An 18,777-nucleotide genomic window follows, 5' to 3' on the forward strand; every position below is an offset into this window, starting at 1 on the left:
TGTATACAAAAAGGACTGGATAAATAACTAAATATAAATAACAATGTTCTCAATATGTCACCTACCGTTGAGGCCTCCAGAATCTGGTAGAGTGCTAGTTGATTTCCATAAGGAAGCTTCTCATTGTACTTGACAAGGGCCAAGTCCACAGCTGCCTCCACGTCTTTGTCATCACAGAACACAAGGACCTGCTCTAGCTCAAGCTCCTGCCTCTGTCCTAGAGCCCAAAGCTGGAGAGAGATCACCAGCACACATAGCCTCACTCCCAGCTTCATAACAAAGACATGTATGTCCCAGGTCCGGAGAGAAGGAAATGTGAGACCAGATCTCGTTCCTTACTGGACTCCTACCTCTGAAATGATTGGCTGTAGTCTATTCGCCTACACAGACCTGTTCAAATAAAATGAGACAGTGCACAATCAGAAAGGCATCCAGGTAGTCCCAGTGACAACAGAGTAAATGTTTACTTATCTGCTGTCACCACCATGCCTGCATTCTTTGAAAAATCTATATCTGTCTCTGAGTTGTGGAGAGTTTATGGCATACAAGAAAAATGATGGACATGTTATAAATCATATTATCCTTCTACAGTCACTTGTTGTGACACCAGTTTGTTTTCTTTACCCATCTCAAAAGATCTATCAAGGAGTCAACTGCCTGGGGAGGGTTTATTGTCCTGTCTCCTCTATAATTTATGGAATAAAACCTTGAACGTCTCTGTGAATGTGCTGGTCAAATGAAACATCACAAATTCATTTCCTGTAATAAATAGCCACTTCATGACTTTATCAAAACTTTTTGGTCTAACGAAAACAAATGTTTTATCTCTAAAGTAAACATACATATTACTTTAGTATTAGTGTGTGTCAGAAGGTAATACAATAGTAGAAGTCCGTGTTATTAAGATGTAAATGGAAGGCAATAGGACAACCTCTCTCCCATTATAAAGTACTTGGATGGGTGAACATGACCCTTTCCAAAAATGCTTGTCAGTTTGTCAATCCAAAATTAATCCTGACTTGCATTGACACATTGCTGCAGTAATGTGTATTTTAGGTGATACTTTGTCCCTCCCTACCTTTGACCCTAAATGCATCCAATGCCTGCTAACACACAGTTTGATTTCCCCAGCAGCGCAGCCATTCCCAGAATCCAACCACAGCTCCGGTGCAATAAACATGAACCAATCATAGAATCAGTGTATAAAGGCATCATGGTCCAGGTATGATACAAATACAATCTTTGATAAACCAATAGAAAAAATGTTCCCCATATTTTCAATTTAGAGGCTAAAGCCTGTAACTCAGGATTAATTCAAACAAGTAATTGTCATAGAAACTGCTCAATCAACATGTCCTTTGAACCAACCTACTTTAACGCTATCTTTTTAGATAAAGAGTTGAGTAGACACAAATAACAAGATATCTGACCTGCAACAGCACAAGGTAAAGTTAGTCACATCATATAGGGTATATCAGCTATTTAAAGATAGCTCCTAAATCATTTAAAAAGAAAACCCTCTTTGCCCCTCCCCCTGAAGGCACTCATCTCTTGAACAAGGCGTTTTGGTCGTCTGGAGATGAATTCCCCATATCACACCTCATACATTTGGTCACAACACAAATACTCAACTGAACACAGAAGATGACAGAGAAACTCAGAAACAACATGCATCGTGAAACAATACTTGTTCTACTGGTTGCGATCATAATGGGTGAGTTGCATGCACCTCTATCTAATCATGTCTAATCTATTCGGTGGTAGTGGTAGTCTGATATAAGTTGATACTGCAGGCCATTTGAATCTGAATTTGATTCTTAGATAATGTTAGAAAAGAGTAGAAGTGTACTCTTAAAAAGTCTAAATCATTGCAGGTAAAATTGCATGACATTTTACAGACATAATCATGGCTACTTCAACACATTTTTACAATTATTTATTTAATTTTATTGTAAAAAATAAGATGAACCTAAGGGGGGATCTGTAATTGTGCATGTGAATGTTGCCCTGGGTTTATGGTTTCTGTAAACTGTTTCACTTCACACTTCACACACTACACCGTTTCACAGGAAACAGCCTTATGACTGCTGCATTAGACCAGACCATCATCACCACAGATGAGTCTGGCCTAAACAACCCTGAGCCCACCGAGCAATCAAGCCTCCCAGAGAAGCCTGTTCTTCAGCCCAAAGAGACCACTCCTGTCACCGGAAACTATGTGCTGAATGACACCGCAGGCAAGCCATGCATCAAGGTCTCCATGGGAGTGGAGTACATAGTTATTGAGAAGAAGGTAGGGACAATCACTTTCTCAGCACTTTTTGTTTGTGTTTCAGCACTTCTTTATCAGGGGTGAGACATCATGTGGTTTGTCACCTAAATCGTGAAAAAAAAAAAAGGCCATTCTCATACACATTACTATGTTTGGTCATGAGTTCGACCATACACTCATTATGATACTATATTATTAAGTAGCTCTAAATCTATAACAAGAATTACTTGTTCCTACATCATCACTTGTTTGCTATTGCTTTTGTCCTTTTCCAATCCAATGGTATGTTGATCCTTTTTCAGAAAGCTTCCTATTTCAACTTAGACCCTTCCACCACCCTCGCTACGGGTAGATGTGGTCAAAAAGAGGCTGTTCTTTCCCTGGCTATTGTAGGAGAGGGAGGCTATCTGGATCTCACCTTTGAAAAGGTACAAATTCAGAAACTTCCCATCTTCTCATGCCACACGTGATGTCTAATGCATATGACCACATCACCTTATAACTGGTCAAGTTTTTTCCTCTCCGACTCTGAGATGATAACTAAGAATAATCACAGGTTGACCACAACTGTTCCATATAACGATCAGAAGCAGAGCAATACATGATATCTATATATGGCTCTGAGCAGAAGCAAACTCATTCAAATGCATTTGCATGATGATTTGCATGTTTGGCTTATAATAAAAACTATGATTTATTTATTTAATGCACATCATTAACTATTTTTCCTCCCACAGGAAGGGAACATATCCTATGTGTCAAAGGTCAGAGCTAATTTGGCACCAAGCAAAGGTGAGTTGACCAACATGATCTCACAACTAGACACATGATTTGAAAAAAAAATGCATGGATATTTTTCAACTGATTTTTCATTGTTAGAAAAACAAGGCTGAGCATATTCTTTCACCATTAGGAAATAAAAACTATCCTGGGGTGATAGAACATGAAAAGCTGTTCCCAACTGCCGCTGACCACAGCCTCAAGTGTAATTCTCAGACCGAGTTTCATCTGGCTGAAAACCTTCGAGTGAAGCTTGGGCCTCTTCAGTTCCAAGCCTTCAAACTCACCAATGGGAAGTTTGGAGAGGGTATGTCGATTTTTACATTTTGCGGACCTTTTCGTTCATGATTTACGAAAGCCTTCTGTTTATTATTTTTCTGTAAGCATATTTATGGTATAATGCTCTTTTAAATGTAATATTGTAAAGGTAATGTTTTACCGTTTTGGCCCCTCAGAAACAATTATCCAAGTGTTAAGATCCAGATTAAATATTATTATTTTAAAAAATATTGTAAAATGTAACAGAATCAGTCAAAACAAAATCAATACTGTGCTTCTATTTTTACATTACATTTACTTTACAAAGTTTTTAAAAACTTGCAAAAAAAGTTAACCACATCCTGGGGTCATTTTGAAGTTCTGGCTCTAATACATTTTGCTGATATATTTTTTTTTTATGATCTAGGAAGGGAAAACTCCATAACATATGCAGTAAATCTCCTGTATTTATCCTACATCTAAGACATGTGTCAGTTATCTTATTATCAAGTAAATGCAGTCTATGTGGAGTAAAATATGTGTTGTTCAATATATTGAATTGCATCTGTCTATGTTTGGTTGCCATCAAGTAGCTCTGAAAGGTTTCAAGCAAGTCATCCCAGTCTACTGGGTCATAGTTACAGCCTAGGTCTCTTTCTGTCTCATTTGCATGTTAGGTTATTATAAGTAGGTCAATTATTATTCCGTGTATTATACGTCAGTGAGATCAGACCTCAAGTTGACCAAGTACTATGAATACGATTTTCGGGTAGTGATTCCTTTGGAGTATTAGGGAAATGGTATTTTGTCTTTTCTTTGAACCAGTATTTAAGAAGCTAGTTTCAGGAAGCTCATGTTGGTCTTTGAGTTGTTGAAATTGCAGGATTTTCTTTCCCTTTCAAGTTTCATAAACAATATATATATATATTTTGTCCCCCCTATGGCATTTCAGAGGTTGAGTGCTGGGCTGACTTCAACAAGAGGATCTTCCCCATCATTATTGGTGCCACGGTTGTGGGACTCCTCCTGATTGCTGTCCTGACCTTCCTGATCATCTGGAACAAACGTAGACAAGCTGGCTATGACAGGATCTGAGAAGACTTCATGCAAACATAACATGAATGCTTTTTATAGCCATGTTTTGTATTTCCTAGATGCTTTTTAGTATTTTTATCCATGACTCAATATGAACCTTTTTATTGTTGTTTTTTAATATTTAATTCTGTTTGCAAAGAAAATAGAAATAATATTATTACAGTAATATGTGAATGTGGTTAATACTTATAGGAAAACACTCTGTAAGTTTACCATCATAATCAGCCAATATGGTCAGCAAATTGAATCATGATGCATGCTAATTATATTTTTTGGGGGAAATTATATTTTGTTTAAAGAGTGCTCATATTCCCTTATTAAAAGTGTGGCTTTATCCAGCACGATTGAAATTCATTATTTTCAAGTTCACATATAAGTATAGATTTCTTGCATGCTTTATTATAAAAACACACTGTCCAAAAAGAGCTAATTCTGTAACAGTAGCGTAGCCAGACATTTGTTGGAGGGTGGGCCTGCAAAAGAATCATCATTATTATTTAAAAAATAAGCGAACTTCCTGTAATTCTACACATCCTGCCATGGGGCAAAGAGGAAATATTGCCGTTCTAAAGCTGATTTACTGCAATTCTTCAAATTTTGCCATGGGGCAGACAGGAACATGTGCAGTTTTATAGCTAATCTCTTGCTATTCTACACATTTTGCAATGAGGTCGTGATAAACATTTAGCATTTTTTAAGCTAATTAAAGCTCAAATATACTGACTGAGATAAAGGCACTGGGTTATGAGCTAAATTGTTTGCTAAATGAACAAATTAAGTAGGCAGTAGCATGGTGCATATGTAACCGATGTGAAATGGCTAGCTAGTTAGCGGTGGTGAATAATAGCGTTTCAATCGGGTGACGTCACTCGCTCTGAGACCTGAAGTAGTTGTTCCCCTTGCTCTGCAAGGGCCGTGGCTTTTGTGGCGTGATGGTTAACGATGCTTTGTGGGTGTCAGTTGTTGGTGTGTACAGAGGGTCCCTGGTTCAAGCCCAGGTAGGGGAGAGGAACTGAAGCTATACTGTTAGCCATAGAAGCACAGTGACATATGCCTCAATGCGCATATGTCACTGATTGGGTGGGCCTGGCTCCCCAGTGGGTAGGCCTGGGCCAACCAAGCCCACCCCTACCTATGTGGCTGTCCTGCAAGATGGTGGAAATTATGTCTGGAACCTCTCAAAAAAATGTACTTCCAAAGTGTCAACACTGTGACCTCTCCTTATTGGATCACCACGCCCCAAGATTAGCTATTATATTGTAACTTTACAATATTCTTTACAATATTGAAAAGATAGCCGATTTACTGATCTAACAATGGAAAAATACATGTCCTCAAAAATGGAAGTCAGGCGGGAGGAGGCTAGATCAGGTGGGATCATTTTAGTCAATGAGAGGGCAGATATGCATGTGACCAACAGACCATAGAGATAGAACTCATCTTTGAATCTGTATCATTAAAGGTGTCTGTGACAGCATCGGTAGTGGCATTGAGGCTTTCTCCGTTTTAAATTAGGTAATTTCCTTCATCAACATTAGCTGATTGCCCCTAACTAATAGGAATCCCCACCCAGTTGACTACTTTAAAATGGTGCAAGCCCTAAACGGTAATGTCCATTTTAAAACGGGTTATATCCATGATGAGTTCTCTATCTATGTATAACAACTGGTGCATCTCTGATATAAAGTATAATTGATGAAATGCCCCGTGCGTCCACTTATATCAGTACATGAGTAACAACCTAACCATTACGAAACTTCTATTATATCAAATAAGCCTCACGTAGTAAATTAGCAATTACTTTTTTTTAGTTGACCAAATTCGACAAGCTCATTGACCTCCATACAAAAATTCCTCACTTTGTGTGCTTATTTGTCAGAAATATGTGTCGTAACTAACGTTGTTCTGTGGCACTACAGTGGTAAACTTGATTACCAACAACAACGAGACGGCCTACAGGGAGGAGGTGAGGGCCCTCGGAGTTTGATGTCAGGAAAATAACCTCAAACTCAATGTCAACAAAACAAAGATGATCGTGGACTTCAGGAAACAGCAGAGGGAGCACCCCACTATCCACATCGACGGAACAGTAGTGAAGAGGGTGGAAAGTTTTAAGTTCCTCTGCGTACACATTACGGACAAACTGAAATGGTCCACCCACCCAGACAGCATGGTGAAGAAGGCGCAGCAGCGCCTCTTCAACCTCAGGAAGCTGAAGAAATTTGGCTTGTCACCAAAAACACTAACAAACTTTTACAGATGCACAATCGAAAGCATCCTGTCGGGCTGTATCACCGCCTGGTACGGCAACTGCCCCGCCCATAACCGTAAGGCTCTCCAGAGGGTAGTGAGGTCTGCACAACGCATCACCAGGGGCAAACTACCTGCCCTCCAGGACACCTACACCACCCGATGTCACAGGAAGGCCAAAAAGATCATCAAGGACAACAACCACCCGAGCCACTGCCTGTTCACCCCGCTATCATCCAGAAGGCGAGGTCAGTACAGGTGCATTAAAGTGGGGACCAAGACTGAAAAACAGCTTCTATCTCAAGGCCATCAAACTGTTAAACAGCCATCACTAACATTGAGTGGCTGCTGCCAACATACTGACTCAAATCTCTAGCCACTTTAATAATAAAAAATTGGATGTAATACATGTATCACTAGCCACTTTAAACAATGGCACATTATAATGGTTACATACCCTACATTACTGTATATACTGTACTCTATACCATCTACTGCATCTTGCCTATGACATTCGGCCATCGCTCATTCATATATTTATATGTACTTATTTCTATTAATTCCTTTACACTTGTGTGTATAAGGTAGTTGTTGTGAAATTGTTTGTTAAATATTACTGAATGGTCGGAACTAGAAGCACAAGCATTTCGCTACACTCGCATTAACTTCTGCTATTTGGTCAAACGTCTTGCTTTGCCTCTTCCTCTCTGCCCCGCCCCTGTCTCGGCATTTTCTATTGGTTGATCATCCTACGCGTCCACAAGAGAGAAGCACGCAGCACATTGAATTTAGTCGTTTACGTCACTTTGTAGCGATTTTCACCAAACTAAGCATGTTTCGGCCTATAGTTTCATATAATACCATTTCCACCGATCAACTTTAGTTGATAATACGTATTGTAAATTGCAGTATCTTAACCAGCTACATTTTAAATGGTAAATCGAAATAATATATTTGAAAGGCAAACGCTTATTTTCTTATTCAGCTAACGCGTTAGCCAGCTACTGACTGTTTAGACTGCAAACGTTAACTTCACATGGCTTCTGTCCTGAATGTTCAAACCCTACAGGGTTTAAGAATATTTCAACAGTAAGTCGATAATGCTTGTCATATGTTGTGTTATGTTTACGATAACTGCATGTTAGCTATTTTGAATAGATAAACTGCTAAGATTAGAAGATGTCGATAGTTTTCTGTCAAGACAGTTGGCTAGCTAGCTAGTCAGCAAACCCAACGCGCAAGATTGTAGCTCGTTTGCTTCTTGACGCTAGCTAACGTTAGTGTTAAAATGTTTAAACAACCTTAGCACATGTTGGCCAAAACGATTAAGCCATATGTTGTGTGTGTGTCAACATGGCTAACTAGACTACTTACCTTTCTTAAAAATTATCCACCGATTCTGGTTAAATAAAGGTAGCTGGCTGGCTAACTTAGCATAACAGCTAGGTAGTTAACCAGTTGAACGGTTAAATGTTTTGTTTCCAAAACGATGGGCAGTTAATTTAATGCATTTAGCTCTATATCAACTAGTTATCATATTTGAGCAATGATCATTATGAATACGAGTGTTAGCCAGCTGTGGACAAACAAACTGCTCTTCAGTACATGGTACAGTTAGCATGCCCTTGAAAGCCATTCATTGATGTAAACAGCTGTAACAACGTGCTCTCTTTACATGACCTTTTCAACCATCAAGGTCCATGTCCTGCAATGTTCTTTTATTATCTCATCTTAGGAAATTGATATGGACCAAAGGATTTGTGCGGTTTGCCTCAATTGGTAAGTTACATGGAGCAATATTGAATATCTCTTTGTGAAGTTATTAATCGCCATGTAGATTGAACTTCAGAGGAAGCATTGTAGTTGTCTCGATTAGTATACTTTACATCATCACTCATACCTCAGGTCTCTTTCCCTCTAGGGCAAGGCAGGATAGAAAAAGTCCTCATTGCCAACAGAGGAGAAATCGCCTGCCGTGTGATGCGAACAGCAAAGAAGATGGGTGTGCGCTCTGTGGCAGTATACAGTGATGCAGATCGTCATTCCATGCATGTGGCCATGGTATGTCAAGGCTAAAGGTTGAAACTTTGACCCCTCTGTCAGTATATGTTTGTAGATGCAGCTGTATTTATGGGGCTTCTCATGTTTCTTAGGCAGATGAGGCCTATAACATTGGGCCAGCCGCGTCCCAGCAGAGTTACTTGTCCATGGAGAAAGTCATGGAGGTTGCCAAGAGATCTGGATCGCATGTATGATGTCAAGTGCAGTATTGTATTTACAGTACTCATTCATTATGGCAATCCCCAGTTTCTCAAAGTCACAATTCAGACTATATCTGACGAATACGTTTATGTTTATGAATGGTGTTTTTGTTATAGGCTGTCCACCCAGGATATGGCTTCCTGTCAGAGAACACAGAGTTTGCTGAGGCATGCAAACAGGAGGGTATCATCTTTATTGGCCCTCCATCATCTGCTATCAGAGACATGGGTATCAAAAGGTATAGTTAAAGGTAGACTCAGCGATATGACATGGATGCAGAAAGTAAACGGCATAGTGGGTCAATTTCCTCAACAACTAAGAGTGTTGAAGCGCGAGGCACAACGTCTCTGCTGTGTTGGTGCAGTAACAGTGTGAAGCAAACCCGTGAACATGCACAGATACTGTGTGACTGTGTTGCATCTCGCTCATCTCAATATCTGCGGGGCTGCTTGTGGGAACTTTATTTTGCTGTCTCTACCTTTTAAATGACAGTGTGTCCCCTAGGATATTTTTTAGCAGCAGTTGTAAAGTTAGTGAGGGGGATGTGGTGGGCGTGGCCAATGAATGACTTCTCTTTAAAGTCACTTTTCAGTGTTGTATGTTGTAAGTCTGATTTGAATACTAGTTATTCAAAAGTTACATCTTAGAAATCTATTTATTTTTCCTAGTACATCAAAATACATAATGTCAGCTGCGGGTGTTCCTATCATCGAGGGTTACCACGGAGAGGACCAATCGGATGAGAAGCTCCAAGCTGAGGCTGTCAGGATAGGCTACCCAGTGATGATAAAGGCTGTGCGTGGCGGGGGTGGTAAAGTAAGTAAGATGCACACACAGAAAGGATTGTTTCATGGAATGATAGTGTTTGTGTCTTAAGGCTCCTACGGTTGTGATTGGTTTATCTAGGGAATGCGCATTGCACACACCGCTGAAGACTTCCATGAGCAGCTTGAGTCTGCGAGACGAGAGGCTCGCAAGTCCTTCAATGATGATGTCATGCTAGTGGAGAAATTTGTAGAGGACCCCAGGTATGTAGAAGAGACTGTATCTATTTATGTTTAAGGTTCAGACTACACCCCTGTTTAGATATTGTGACAGATCTTCCTTCACTCACCAGACATGTGGAGGTCCAGGTTTTTGGGGACCAGCATGGAAATGCTGTCTACCTGTTTGAGCGGGATTGCAGCGTGCAGAGAAGGCACCAGAAGATCATTGAGGAAGCACCAGGTGTAAGTGCTATGATACAGCTACCACCATAATTTTGCTCTCAGCACCACAACATGTCTTGGTTTCCTGTGTGAATGGCTGTCTGCTAGATAGGAGGCTTGATGCACTGTGTTTTGCACTCCCTAGTCTGTGTGACTGTATGTGTGTGTTAATGATTTGTAGTGTTTCTGTGTTTGCACCTGTGCTTGCAGCCTGGAATTAGCAAGGACGTGAGGCGGAAACTGGGTGAGGCAGCCGTGAGAGCAGCCAAAGCCGTCAACTATGTGGGAGCAGGTGAACAGAGAATTGACCTCAAATCTTACACAAATAATTAATATTTTGCATGCTGGGATGCAGAGTCCTCAATTTCCATTGTCTTTTTTTGGGGCATTGAACACTCAACCACTAGAGGGTGTGAAAAAGATATTCTGTTGTAACACCTGTTTGCTTTGCACCATCCTGTGCACTGGTGTACCAACCACATGTATGTCCCTGTCTATATGCAGGCACTGTGGAGTTCATCATGGATGCACAGCACAACTTCTTCTTCATGGAGATGAACACGCGTCTGCAGGTGGAGCACCCTGTGTCTGAGATGATCACTGGTACTGACCTGGTGGAGTGGCAGCTCAGGGTAAGAAAGAGGGAGAGGAATGCCAACAGAAGGGGGGTGTTGGGGACATCAATGTGTTGTAATATGTTGAGTGTATTTATTAGCTCTTTTAGAGGGCCTCATAATCTCACATAATCACAGAGATAGCAGGATTTCAATCTGAATATAGATCTGGTTAACAATTTGTAAACGCACCACCCTGACATTTGTGTACTCTTCTCACTTGTCTCTCAGGTGGCTGCAGGCGAGAGGCTGCCCCTCCTGCAGGAGGAGATAGAACTGATGGGCCATTCGTTTGAGGCCAGGATATACGCTGAGGACCCCAACAACGACTTCCTCCCTGGGGCAGGACCCCTCCTTCATCTGTCTATACCCCTGGCAGACGAGTGCACACGCATCGAGACAGGCGTCAGGGAAGGTACAGTACACCCAGTTCACCTGGACCTACTTACACCTATTTAACACAGCTGTCAGACAGTACTGTTGATATTAGAGGTCGACCGATTATGACTTTTCGACACTGATACCGATACCGATTATTGGAGGACCAAAAAAAAAGCAGATACCGATTAATCAGACAATATTGTTATTTTTATATATATATATATTTGTAATAATGACAATTACAACAATACTCAATGAACACTTATTTTAACTTAATATAATACATAAATAAAATCTATTTAGTCTCAAATAAAAAGTGAAACATGCTCAATTTGGTTTAAATAATGCAAAACACAGTGTTGGAGAAGGTAAAAGTGCAATGTGCCATGTAAAAAAGCTAACGTTTAAGTTCCTTGCTCAGAACATGAGAACATATGAAAGCTGGTGGTTCAATATTCCCAGTTAAGAAGTTTTAGGTTGTAGTTATTATAGGAATTATGACGCGTCAACTATTTCTCTCTATACCATTTGTATTTCATATACCTTTGACTATTGGATGTTCTAATAGGCACTCTAATATTGCCAGCCTAATATCAGGAGTTGATAGGCTTGAAGTCATAAACAGCGCTGTGAAGCAAGCATTGCTAAGAGCTGCTGTCAAACGCTCAGTCAGACGGCTCTATTGAATCAGACTTAATTATAATATAATAAACATAGGAATACGAGCCGTTGGCCATTAATATGGTCAAATCCGTAAACTATAATTTCAAAAACAAAACGTTTTTTCTTTCAGAGAAATACGGAACCGTTACGTATTTTTTCAAACGGGCAGCAACCCTAAGTCTAAATATTGCTGTTACATTGCACAACCTTAAATGTTATGTCATAATTATGTAAAATTCTGGCAAATTAGTTCGCAACTAGCCAGGCGGCCCAAACTGTTGCATATACCCTGACTCTGCGTGCAATGAACGCAAGAGAAGTGACACAATTTCCCTAGTTAATTAATATTGCCTGCTAATATTAATTTATCTTAACTAAATATTCAGGTTTTAAAAATATATACTTCTGTGTATTGATTTTAAGAAAGGCATTGATGTTTATGGTTAGATACAACAATTGTGTTTTTTCCGAGAATGCGCTTAAATCATCACCCGTTTGGCGAAGTAGGCAGTGATTCGATGATAAATTAACAGGCACCGCATTGATTATATGCAACGCAGGACAAGCTAGTTAACCTAGTAATATCATCAACCATGTGTAGTTAACTAGTGATTATGTTAAAATTGATTGTTTTTATAAGAGAAGTTTAATGCTAGCTAGCAACTTACCTTGTCTCCTTGCTGCACTCGCGTAACAGGTGGTCAGCCTGCCACGCAGTTTCCTCATGGAATGCAATGTAATCGGCAGCCAAAAATGCCAATTACCGATTGTTATGAAAACTTGAAATCGGCCCTAATTAATCGGCCATGCTGGTTAATCGGTCGACCTCTAGTTGATATATCCACATGATTATGTACCTGTCTGTGTTCTCAGGAGATGAAGTGTCAGCCCACTACGACCCCATGATCGCTAAACTGGTGGTGTGGGGAGAGGACCGCTCTGCTGCTCTGAGGAAGCTCAGATACTGCTTACGTCAGTACAACGTAAGAGTATTAACATTATACACATACTGGACACATCCCACTGCGTATTTCTGTTTCGTAACTGTTGATTGATTGACCACTGATCCCGGCAGATTGTAGGCCTCAACACCAATATTGACTTCCTGCTGAGTCTGTCTGGCCACCCAGAGTTTGAGGCAGGGAATGTGACCACCAGCTTCATCCCCCAGCACTATGAGCAGCTGTTCCCCAAGCCCAGCCCTCCCTCCAGGGCAACACTGTGTCAGGCTGCCCTGGGCCTGCTGCTCAGAGAGAGGGCCAGCACTCGAACCTTCAGAGACCAGTCCAACGGTGAGGAATAACAACACAGGCCTGTCTACAGATCGCTGAGAGCTATACAACAACTGCCTGAAAAAGTGTTGTTGTCTGTTGGAGGATACCTTAAACTGTCTGTTCTTTTCTCCTGTCGCAGATCCCTTCTCTCCTTTTGCCTCCAGTAACGGCAGGAGGGTGAACATCCTATATAGTAGGAATATGACGCTCCAGCTGGGTGAAACTAGTGAGTCCAAACCTCCTTCAATAGCTCAGAGGAAGCAGCCAGTAGACCTTGGTTTGATTGAAATGCTCTTCACTCAGTCTTGTGTTGATGAGGAGCCCAGCCAGGCCTCCTAGACCTCATTCTTGTTTCTCCTAGACCTCACTAATGACATTGATTAGTGTGTCTGATTCCGTCCAGACTATAAGTGAACCCATCTTAATACCATCTCCTCACTATAATGAAACATTCAGCAGTCCTTATGGCAAAGTTAGTCTCTCTCATCCTCATGTTTCACTGTTGCTGAAAATATTGATTGAATACGGAGAAAAAAGTACTTTTTGTCCTTTAAGTACTGTTAATCTGCTTTTTGTTTACTTGTGACGTGGAATTTATGTCGGAAAAGTTATTCATACATAAAGTAATTTGAACAGGACACATGCATTTTTTATGAAGGCAAGTCTTCCATGAATCAAGTGGCAGAGAAAAAAGACTGTTAAAGTTCTGTGGAATGTTTTTTTTCTGTGCAGAAGTGGAATTAACGGTTACATATAATCCAGATGGGACCTACTCTATGGAGGTACATGTTCTGTGGGTACTGAGTGTTGTAAAAATGTCTAATGGAAAAGGTTGAACATACCCAAACATGATTTCCTGCGGCTGATGTGTTTTGTCTCCTTCCTCAGATTGGAGGGGAAGTGTTCCAGGTGTCAGGGGAGGTGGAGACAGAGGGACAGACATCATTCCTGCACTGCTCTGTGAACGGGGTGAAGTCCCGGCCCAAACTGGTCATCTTGGATAACACAGTACACCTCTTCTCTATGGTAAGTCTCCTCCTCTGGAACACATGTTCTCCATATCAGGGTACCTTAGGTCCTCTAAGCCACCCTCTCCTCCAACCCACCCTCTCCTCCCCATCAGGAGGGTAGTGCGGAGGTGAGCATTCCAGTGCCCAAGTTCCTGGCTGGTGTGAGCACAGGAGCACAGGGAGGAGCTGTGGCACCCATGACTGGGACCATTGAGAAGGTAATAAATTACAGATCTCTTCTCATTGCTGTCTCTCTCACCGCCATAATGTATCTGTCTAGAAAAGCTGACCCAGCCACTCTGACTGATCTTTAATATGTTGCTGTGGTTTCCTGCCAGATGGTCAGGCATGCTGATTCATGGGATATCTCTCATTAGCTCACTTAGTGGCTAATGTCGGAAAATGATTTAATCTATACCTCCTGTTGATGACATGGTGTGAATCGTTCAGACGTGCCAATTGATAAATGTCAGTTGCAATGGAAAAACAGAATGTGGCCACACAGACTTCTCTGTCCTAACATTAACAGGGCCATTTAGAATTGATAGGGAAGATCCTTAATATGATCTCATCTTTATTCCAGGTGCTGGTGAAGGCAGGAGACACAGTGCAGATGGGAGACTCCTTGATGGTGATGAATGCCATGAAAATGGAGGTGAGCTGACATTTCAGGCACTGGGAGGATTCCACTCCCAATACTACACACACACACAGACTTTTCTAACTCTGTAGCCACCCACTTATCACTCACATTGGGCTCTAAATGAACTATGGGTCCTCAGAGTATTCTCTCTTTCTGCAGCACATCATCCGAGCACCCAAAGCTGGAGTCATCAAGAAGGTGTTTTTCAAGGATGGCTCCCAGGCCAACCGACACGCAGCCCTGGTAGAGTTTGAGGAGGCCGCTGAGGAAGAATAATCTAATCCTCGTGTGAATATTTATTTGTGAACTTTGAGACTAAGTTACTGTAGAAATCAAATGTACAATCCTAAGGGAACACTGTACAGTTGCCTTCATGTTTTGTGGCAGAAATGTGTCGATATTTAACAATACTGGTATATTTGCTTAGGTTTTTTTTCTAATCCAAATTTTCTGATGGCTGTGTAGAAGTCTGGCTTTCGTACTATTCTCCTCTTGCAGTTTTCTCTTTGCAGACTGCCATCATTGAAGTCGTTTGTGGTGTTGTCAAAATGAAGGGTGATGTAAAAAAAAAAGTCAGTGATTGGTTCTTCTCTAACCAATCAGAATTTTCAAAATGCCACTTTACCATCAGTTTCTGGGACCAATTAGATGGTCTAGAATGGATTTCTATTCGGGGAGTTACTCAGATCGACACATTGTGGAGAAGGGCATGGCGTCGCATTTGGCCAGAGCAAGGAATTTGGGTAGCCAGGCAATTTTCTTCTAGCTTCAGTTTTGTACATGCTGCCACATCTTCTATAGCCTGGTCCCAGATCTGTTTGTACTCCTTGTCAACTTGGCATGATATCACAAACAGATTGGCACTCAGGCTACATTTTAGTCTTGGAAATCCCAGACCTAGGGCAACATTTTGGGAGCCTAGCTACATCTCATATGATTCAGATTCAATCCAGGATGTGAAATTACAATAAGGGTTATTCACCGATAACTGCCTCCCCTGACAGGCCTAACTTGTATTGGTTACTTTAGCCCATAAAACTAATACCATGGAAGAGATGACCTATCATTAAACAACCAATTTGAGAGAAGGTTGGTGCTGAAATCAGTCAGGGTTATGAAGTGTTGAATCCCCCCAAGCACACACTCCTGACAACTTGTTTGTGGTAAGTTATGTCTGCTAACCTGTGTGCTGTCATCGATGTGTTCCCTTTGTAATTAGCGGAGTGTTGCCAAATAATTTTTTTCTAAAAGATCATTTCATAGAGAAACTCAATATCCTGTCTTTTTTTGTAGCTGTATAGAGGTATATTACTAATTGTCATGACGTTGGCCTGGGGGATAGATTTATGACAGTCATAAATACCTCCTCCTGTTTCCTCTCTACCCTACATTTAAAAAACCTTTGGTTAACAGAGATTCTGGGAACATCAGTAGGTGGGGGGGGGTGAATGAACTATATTCTGGTAATCTGAACAAATGCGGTGGTACTTAATGAATATGTCAGTTCGGTTGTCAGCAGACATTCTCAATGATAAGATGACAAACTACAGTGGAAAGTCTACACAGAGTTATCGGATTCACATGAAATTGTGATGGGATGAAATGTGATTTTAGCTTCTAAAATGAGAGATTTGGATTTTCATAAGATAGGGCTGCTCAATCAGTGGCCCGCCTCTGAAGGGACATGGGCTATAAAACACGCCCTCTTCTCCCTTCCTATATAAAGCCTTGACGACAGTCCTATGTCAGAATGGTTCAGAACTACAGAATGAAGCCAACATCAGCGTGAGCTTTGGTTGCGAATGGTATGAACTTTGAACTCTTATTCACTACAGAAGTGATACCTCCTAGCCGTTGAGTTAGCAACAGCAGGTTAGGAAGGAACAGACAAGAGTATCCCGTCTACCACACAACGACGTTACTACAACAGCCAATTGACAACCAGAGGACTCGGTTTGGCAACACGGTCTTCCATCTACCACCAACCTACTGAAGTGCAGCTCAGAGTAAATATTTATTGCATTTCCCTTTTCAAATGGGTGGTAATTTAGATTAGATAAGATATTGTAAATACAGTAGCACAGCTTTTTCCCTTTGTTCCTCAGTCTCACGCTCTTTCACTCAACCCATCCCCTTTTCCTTTGTGTAACAAGTTGTCATATCCGTTCCGCCCGCTAGGGACGTTTTCCTTTATGACGTAATTTGTAATCAAGTTATGATTAATTGTGAGTATGTGAGTTGTGTGATTAGTTAGGTATTTAGTAAATAAACACTTTTGTATTGCGGATTCAACAATTTACAACTTTCAGATGAGACTGAATTGAGTTGACGATTGATATCGACTGCTATGGATGTAAAATATTACTAGGTCTTTAAGAGTATTTGGAAGATAACAGCTCTATAAATATTATTTTGTGGTGCCCGACTCTAGCTAATTACATTTACATGATTAGCTCAATCAGGTAATATTAATTACGGAGAAATTATTTTATAGAATAGCAAGTCATATCACATAATCCGGCATAGCCAAAGACACGACACTATGCTAGTGCTATCGAATGGTCAAGTAGTGTGTGTCAACATTTGTTGCATACACATTCTGCTGGAAAGGACAAAAGTTACATGCTTTTTAAAAACATTTATTCCATAAATAGAATTTGCTTTAAACATCAACCATTTCACTGACAGGAGTACAATAACATACCTTTTTTCTTCAATGAACATGATCAAGAAAAACAAACAGCTGACTTCACATCAGTGTCCTTGTAGAGATGTATCCATATTGCCTTCATAAATTGATTGAAATTGAAATGTGACAATCTGAACAAGATGCTGCATTTATATCAAAACTGAGTAGCAAACAAGTACAATCCATCAGATATGACCAATGCTGACCATGATCAATAGTAGTGCCAGATATAATTACGAATATTGGTACCATGCAAATAAATATCAAGCTCCACTGACTTCTTGGACAAGTGTCTCCCATTTCAAGCTACTGAGAGGTATGTAACGGCTAAAAATAGTAACCATATAAAATCCCATGATTATGTATCTCGGCAATATTCGAATAAATATGTATGCTGATGTGCATAATGTCACTGTCATTGTTAGCAAGTTTAAAATGGTTGGCTCAATGACCCTCTGGACTCAGACATTTCCATTATTGTGGGCTAAAAGGCCCCAAAAGCTAAAGAGAATACAGAGAGCAAAAGCAGTTGCATTCAGTCCGTGAGGTTCTCTCGCCTGCCCTATTACCAGTAATATGATGGAAATAAATACAAACATTAACAAGTGGTTAGTAAGAGGGGGGAAAAGACTAACAAATTAAATAAAAAAACATGATTCAAATGATAGGCAATGATTAGTGAAAGGCAAACAAAAACAATGTGGCTTTGAAAACAACTAGATGTGAAAGCTATTTTATGTCATCTTGGCAGCTATTATTTCATATCTGGGTTGTTCCACGAAAAGAGTACCTTTTGTGACCCTTTGATATTCTAAGTAGAAATTGTGCACCAATATTAAATTCTAAAGCCTGTAATATTAAATGAAGTGCCCTTTAATATAGACCACATGGAAAATTCAATAAAATCAGATTTTAATAGACTTAAAGACCAAAATTAAGCATTTTGACATGTCCCTCTGCACCCTCTAAGATGATTTTAACCCACTTAACCTGAATATTTCTCCAAGTTTTACCATCATTGTAAAGCCCTACTTATTTAGTTGCTTTGCATTTCTGAAAATAATTTATAATTATCAGTGATTCATTCAAATAAAAAAGTTTGAGTGAATTTTCCCTTTAATATGGTGAAACTGTTCCTTTATTTTTGGGGGGGCCATTATCTGGTGTTTTGTGGTGAAAACTGAGTGTTGAGAAGAACACATCAACCCTGTTATGTAGAGGCTAGAAATGTTTTTTTTTTTTTATGTATATACAGTGGGGCAAAAAAGTATTTAGTCAGCCACCAATTGTGCACGTTCTCCCACTTAAAAAGATGAGGCCTGTAATTGTCATCATAGGTAAACTTCAACTAATGACAGACAAAATGAGAAGGAAAAAA

At 40.3% G+C, this 18,777-nt stretch overlaps 3 protein-coding genes across 6 annotated transcripts in view; 2 read left to right on the forward strand and 1 right to left on the reverse strand.

The window, feature by feature from the left end:
* Nucleotides 1-8,177, reverse strand: part of LOC115108458 (kininogen-like) — a 10,604-nt gene extending 2,427 nt beyond the window's left edge. Inside the window, exons 1-2 of the mRNA XM_029632813.2 lie at nt 8,030-8,177; nt 66-390 (exon numbers count right to left, since the gene is read on the reverse strand). Of these exons, the coding sequence (XP_029488673.1) occupies nt 66-275 (210 nt within the window). The 5' untranslated portion in view covers nt 276-390; nt 8,030-8,177. The remainder of the gene's footprint in view (nt 1-65; nt 391-8,029) is intronic.
* Nucleotides 1,544-4,744, forward strand: LOC115108459 (lysosome-associated membrane glycoprotein 3-like). The gene is made up of 6 exons (XM_029632814.2): nt 1,544-1,714; nt 2,070-2,293; nt 2,575-2,700; nt 3,010-3,064; nt 3,186-3,359; nt 4,263-4,744. Exons 1-6 carry the CDS (start codon nt 1,645-1,647, stop codon nt 4,403-4,405), a joined length of 792 nt encoding a protein of 263 aa, XP_029488674.1. The 5' UTR covers nt 1,544-1,644; the 3' UTR covers nt 4,406-4,744.
* LOC115108456 (methylcrotonoyl-CoA carboxylase subunit alpha, mitochondrial-like) lies at nt 6,743-18,651 on the forward strand. Of its 4 annotated transcripts, none has more exons than XM_065009069.1 (19): nt 6,751-6,903; nt 8,391-8,434; nt 8,577-8,716; nt 8,809-8,904; nt 9,034-9,155; nt 9,586-9,733; nt 9,824-9,945; nt 10,035-10,146; nt 10,336-10,417; nt 10,630-10,757; nt 10,971-11,154; nt 12,657-12,766; nt 12,859-13,075; nt 13,197-13,283; nt 13,790-13,839; nt 13,946-14,083; nt 14,181-14,285; nt 14,651-14,722; nt 14,870-18,651. In XM_065009069.1, the coding sequence occupies exons 1-19, from the start codon at nt 6,818-6,820 to the stop codon at nt 14,984-14,986; spliced, it is 2,160 nt and encodes a 719-aa protein (XP_064865141.1). In that variant the 5' UTR covers nt 6,751-6,817; the 3' UTR covers nt 14,987-18,651. The 4 variants fall into 4 exon arrangements, with proteins under 4 accessions (XP_064865142.1, XP_064865141.1, XP_029488668.1 ...); XM_029632808.2 differs by lacking the exon at nt 6,751-6,903 and adding an exon at nt 7,410-7,744; XM_029632809.2 differs by lacking the exon at nt 6,751-6,903 and adding an exon at nt 7,411-7,590.
* The last annotated feature ends 126 nt before the right edge of the window (nt 18,652-18,777 follow it).

This window comes from Oncorhynchus nerka, linkage group LG24 (assembly GCF_034236695.1).
Source record: "Oncorhynchus nerka isolate Pitt River linkage group LG24, Oner_Uvic_2.0, whole genome shotgun sequence".
In the NCBI taxonomy this organism is placed as follows: domain Eukaryota; kingdom Metazoa; phylum Chordata; class Actinopteri; order Salmoniformes; family Salmonidae; genus Oncorhynchus; species Oncorhynchus nerka.

Coding starts and splice junctions, on each gene's coding strand:
- LOC115108459 (XM_029632814.2), top strand. CDS start 1,645: ATGACAGAGAAACTCAGAAACAACATGCATCGTGAAACAATACTTGTT. Junction 1,715..2,069: donor ACTGGTTGCGATCATAATGG/GTGAGTTGCATG, acceptor ACCGTTTCACAG/GAAACAGCCTTATGACTGCT. Junction 3,065..3,185: donor TAATTTGGCACCAAGCAAAG/GTGAGTTGACCA, acceptor TTTCACCATTAG/GAAATAAAAACTATCCTGGG.
- LOC115108456 (XM_065009069.1), top strand. CDS start 6,818: ATGTCACAGGAAGGCCAAAAAGATCATCAAGGACAACAACCACCCGAG. Junction 11,155..12,656: donor CGAGACAGGCGTCAGGGAAG/GTACAGTACACC, acceptor CTGTGTTCTCAG/GAGATGAAGTGTCAGCCCAC. Junction 14,084..14,180: donor CAGTACACCTCTTCTCTATG/GTAAGTCTCCTC, acceptor CCTCCCCATCAG/GAGGGTAGTGCGGAGGTGAG.